This window comes from Poecilia reticulata, linkage group LG9 (assembly GCF_000633615.1).
Source record: "Poecilia reticulata strain Guanapo linkage group LG9, Guppy_female_1.0+MT, whole genome shotgun sequence".
NCBI lineage: Eukaryota > Metazoa > Chordata > Actinopteri > Cyprinodontiformes > Poeciliidae > Poecilia > Poecilia reticulata.
The window spans coordinates 26910421-26915377 of NC_024339.1; the positions used below are offsets into that span (position 1 = coordinate 26910421).

Sequence of the window (4957 nt, forward strand, 5' to 3'; positions counted from 1 at the left end):
CCAAATCCACTTCTATGTAACTACAAAACTTTAGACACTTTGGAAAAAAAACATTAAGGTTCTATTGAAAATGCAACATTTTCTCCGTGAAAGAGATCAACAATGTTGGTTAAGGTAATAACAAACTAAATATTACCAAAGCTCATAATCTTTTTTTAAGGATTTTTCCACACTGACTTACCTTTAACAGTGCTCTCTTAACCACCAAACCTCAGGAAGGTTATGTGTGCATGCTGGCTGCAATTGTCTTAGCTATTTTTTAAGTACATTTGAGCTGAGTTCCACAACCCATCTTAATCAAAATAAATGACATTCTGTCATCTAATGGCTTAATGTGCTGTAGACAAATGGGTCTGGAGCATTCCTCTGCCACTCCAGGGCAAAATAAAGATGGACTTAGTGGTTTAATTAAATAGCAAGCAATAGAGATGGTTTGAATTAGGGTTTGGACTGAGTAATTGGTTTCCCACATGCTTTACAGATTAGGAATTAACAAGGTAAACAATGTTGGTTGTAGGAAATGCAACTGAGTTGACTCACTATCATTTTGACAAACGTGACAATTTTATTAACATATAAAATTGTGTTTCTACAGCAGAGCTGATTTTATTTATATCCTCATTGATGACAGTTCTCGTGGACAGTTTCTTTCCTTGCCTCGTGCAAAAGGACGTCTTTTGTTGTGTCCCTCACAGTTTTCAGGAAGGTCATGATGCCAGACCCACCGGTGCCCCTCTCCTCCAGCGACGTGGGGGCTCTGCTGACTATCTCCCCGTCTGACTCGTGGCTGTTTTTGCGCAGTTGCCGAGCTTTGGCAGCAGGTACAGTGATAAAGCGGGTCACGACATTGATGTGGTAGCTGCGCAAGGCCAACAGTTTTGACACACAGTCATCAAATGCCTTGCTAAGGCCCTCGTTGGCCTGCTGCTGCACAAAACCCCTCAGGGATGGCTGCAAAGAAATGTCTTGGATCAGTTTCCGGTGGGCAGGTGGCATGTAGTTCCTCATGCGTGTCAGAAAGGCACCTGATTAAAAAGACAAGAGCAACACAGTGCATTGTTATTTCTAAACTTGTATCGTCGTTTTATAATTTGTTGAGATATCTTACGACTTTTTTCTTCATGTTTGACTCCTAGTAGTTCATCAAAGCAGTGCAGCAGACTACTTTGTGCAGCGCTTCCTCCAGAAAACTCTACCGGTTCTGTCTGGACGCCTTCGTAAATAAGGCCCTTCGGCATACATGGGTTGTCCTTCCATCTGAGGACGTACAGACAGATTTATCATTTACAATGCCTTGCAAATGTGTTCCTACTTGTTAAAGTTTTTAACATTTTCTGAGGTTACAAACACAAATCTTGATTTATTTCAATAGGATTCAACGTGACCGACAAGCACAGAGTAGCAGATAAGTGTGACGTAGAAAGATAAATATGAATTGTTTTCAATACATTTTATAAGTAGCGATCAAAAAAGGGCGTTGTGCACTCTATGAAAATAAACATTCAAAGTTACAATGTGGTTCTTTAAGATCAAAACTTATTCATGTGTTAGAGTGGCCCAGTCAAAGTCGAGACCTAAATTTAACTGAGTATGTGTGACCATGTAATCTGACTGAACTTGAGCTATTTTGTAAAATCACATGGGCAAATGTTTTAGTCTCCTAATGTGCAAAGCACAAAGACTTTGAGCTCCAATTTCAGTGTAAGATGAAAACCATGTAGGCCTATCATTTTCCTTTTGCTTCAAACTAATATCTACCAATGTATCACAGAAAATCCCCCAAAAAACTTCAATGTGTGTTTTGGGGATTTAATATGAGACAATGTGACAAACTTCGAGGGATATTGACCTGTTTGTACAGCATCAAAAAGCATGTTTGAAATTTCTAAGACGTTTTCAGAGAGTGGCTGTGCGTTGTAAAATTCAAACAGACTTCTGTACCCAGACAGGAAGATCCTCATAACGCCGTAAAAGACTGACGGGTCCACATACACTGGGGGGAAAACAACATTCATCAAGCCATTTATGTGTGTGGCCAACTTTCATCTTTTTTATTCATTGTACATGTAATTCTCACCGTGCATTAGTTTAAGTGCATCATTCATGTCCTGTATGGACTGGCCAATGTTCTCCAGTGCTTTGGTCACAGCCTCCGTGTCGCCACACCTGACACCGTTGATGACTGCGGGAATGCTCTGTAATACAGTTGCACAACAGCTTTTGTCTGAAACTTCATCGCTTTCAAATGATGCACAGCCAGCTGTGATTTTTCTCAGTCTCCCAGTCAGTCGATCAGTTACGACAGTATTTTTCACGTGTTATTGGAAGCAAGGTATTTGTGATTCATCTTCACCCTTATTGCAGGGACTCCTGCAAGCTCCACCAGCAGAGTGACCAAGAAGAAACCTTTGACACTGTCACCACCTGGGAGTCTGACCAGCACCTCCAGGTTCCTGTTTTTAACACAAAGAAGCAACGAAATGTGTAAATGGAAATATTACTGTGGGGCATCAATAGAGGAAAATTCAAAGGAGAAATACTCACTCCAGTTCAAAAGGTCTTGCATGTGAAAGAAAAAAAAAGGAGGATTTTTTTTTTTTTTTATGCTTTATTTATTTATGTGGAATGTAATTAAAAATATCTGCGGGAAATTTCTTCCCTTACCCCTCTGGATCTTTCTTCCTCCAGTTAGCTAACGCTGCATCTGCATGGGTGAGAATTGATGGAAGTCCTAAGCGCTGTGACACCTCCCAGTAAGGAACAGCGAGGTTTCTTGGCAGCATCTTTAAAGGAGATTATTGAAAAGAATAAACTCACACACCAACCAACTGCAGAAGTAAAGTGAAATGAGACAGGGAAAAGCCAAACTGCATCACCTCCACTGTATCATTTTCACCTTCTTGCCACACGTAGCCCATGGTTACCATGCTAAGGACCAGGTGGGCAAGCCTTAACTCTCTGTGGTTTTGGAGAAACTCGGTGCTCAGCAGAGGCATCTGGAGAAGCAGAACAACCCTGAGCAATCGTACAACAGTCAGCAGTGAACTCTGCTGGTGGGTTTATTGTCACCTTTTACCTTGTTGATATGGGAGCGCAGGTCATGACTGTCCACAAGTTCTGGCACATGCAGGGCAATTTCCATCCATGGCTGGTAATAAGGTGGAAGGTTTTCCTGCAAACAGGAAGATTTATAATTGGGACAAATACAAAGAAATACCAATTAAAATGGTAAAAACAAAAAAAAACACTGATACAATGTAAAAACTTTGACATATTTATTTTAAAGCTGATGTTAAATGCTGATGTGCCGCAAGCACAAAGTAAAGAACTTGAGAACATTGAACACACGTGGTTTGCACCTTGGAAGAAAGGTCCATTAAAAAAATTAAATAAACATGAGCAAGATCAGATTCAGCTTCTCCATATTAGTCAGTTTCATTTAATACTTGTTCCACATCACAGTTTTGTAACACATAAAAACATAAGCACCGCTTTTTTGTTTTTGTGCATAAAAATAAATCAGTAAGAATGGAAGTTTATATTTTAAAGTTCTTTCCTGAACAGGGCTTGTAAGCAGTCATTAAGATCTAGCATTTCCTTGAGACTGTCTGGATAACAATTAAAAAGCATAGAGCATAAAAGTTATTACACCTACCAGGGGGTCTGGAAGCACAAAGCCCAGTTCTTCTGAAACATAGTAGGAGTCCAGCGAGAAAGGAGCTCCGCGCTCTGTCTCAGCTGAAGCCATAGAGAAGATAAGACAGGAATGAGCCTCTGACTGTCTGAATGGTGCAGGAGACTCCAACCTGACTGGACTGGACTCTGACACAAGCTTGTGTCATGTACGATTAATGCTTACACAACAGTTACCCCTAACATTTACTGTTGCACAATTCCAAGTAAAGCGTAGCAAATCAATAGCTGTCTTCGTTTTGTGAATCATTTAGTAAAACTCTTATCAGCCGTCCTGCTGCTCCTTAAACATCCAATGCTGAGAAGTTAACCGCAAGATCTATCATAATAATGATAATAACACTAATGATGTGGCAGATTGAATGCTTCAGAAAGAGATTACTTTGGAATTCAAAGCCACTAATTTGCAAAGGTGAGTTCATTAGATAAGTGTTTAACAAAAGAATAAGAAATAATACCTTTATTCGCATTTTAAAGTTTATTAAAAACAAGTTGGCAAGAGTCCATTAATCACACTTAGAGCAGTTCTTATCAGCTGTGCTTCTTCAGCATAGCAGATAAATGATTAAGTATCAAAAAGAACAGAATTCCAATAACTATTCAGAGAGAATCGTATATCAAATGTGTTATATAAGACTTAAGCAAAAGTCTGCATTTCCTCACCATTGGCATGAATATCAGAACAATGTTGGGCCGTTAAGACATTTGCATCACTCTTTTTACAGGGTGCAATATTTAGATAGCACATTAAACCTAAACGATTAGCACTGGGCTCCCAACTTTGAACTTCTTGCTGATTTCTTCTAATCCAAACATGGTCATTGTTATACATGCAGGTTCAATAATACTCACACCTCCATTAGTACTTAAATAGACACTCTTTAGCCAGGGAAACCACTGACTTTTTGGAGTCATTAATAAGTTGCTGTTACAGTTCAGAGTGGATTTTTTTATCAGTTTTTCTCATCGTAAATCTGTTCTACTTTATTGGTTTTCTGAGATGAATGTGGCTTTTATGTAGAGTTTACAATTTTTAAGTGTGACTGATTGCCAAAGCCTTCCCAGAAGTGTATAGTTAATTTGCTTTATCTGTTCAGAAAGTAGTTTCTAAGTGTCTGCACAACGGATGAGAGTGGAAACATATTTTAAAACAAAAGTATAAAAACACGGTGTTTTTTCAACAGCCAAAACCACTGTGTGTGTGTGTGTGTGTGTGTGTGTGTGTGTGTGTGTGTGTGTGTGTGTGTGTGTGTGTGTGTGTGTG

At 39.3% G+C, this 4957-nt stretch overlaps 1 protein-coding gene across 1 annotated transcript; it reads right to left on the reverse strand.

The window, feature by feature from the left end:
• Positions 1 to 542: 542 nt before the first annotated feature.
• On the reverse strand, positions 543 to 4915 carry ido1 (indoleamine 2,3-dioxygenase 1). Its single transcript, XM_008418992.2, has 10 exons — positions 3656 to 4915; positions 3077 to 3172; positions 2877 to 2996; positions 2665 to 2783; positions 2545 to 2559; positions 2354 to 2453; positions 2078 to 2195; positions 1942 to 1993; positions 1109 to 1257; positions 543 to 1025 (listed from the first exon to the last, which is right to left on the reverse strand). Exons 1-10 carry the CDS (start codon positions 3746 to 3748, stop codon positions 619 to 621), a joined length of 1269 nt encoding a protein of 422 aa, XP_008417214.1. The 5' UTR covers positions 3749 to 4915; the 3' UTR covers positions 543 to 618.
• Between the last annotated feature and the right edge of the window lie 42 nt (positions 4916 to 4957).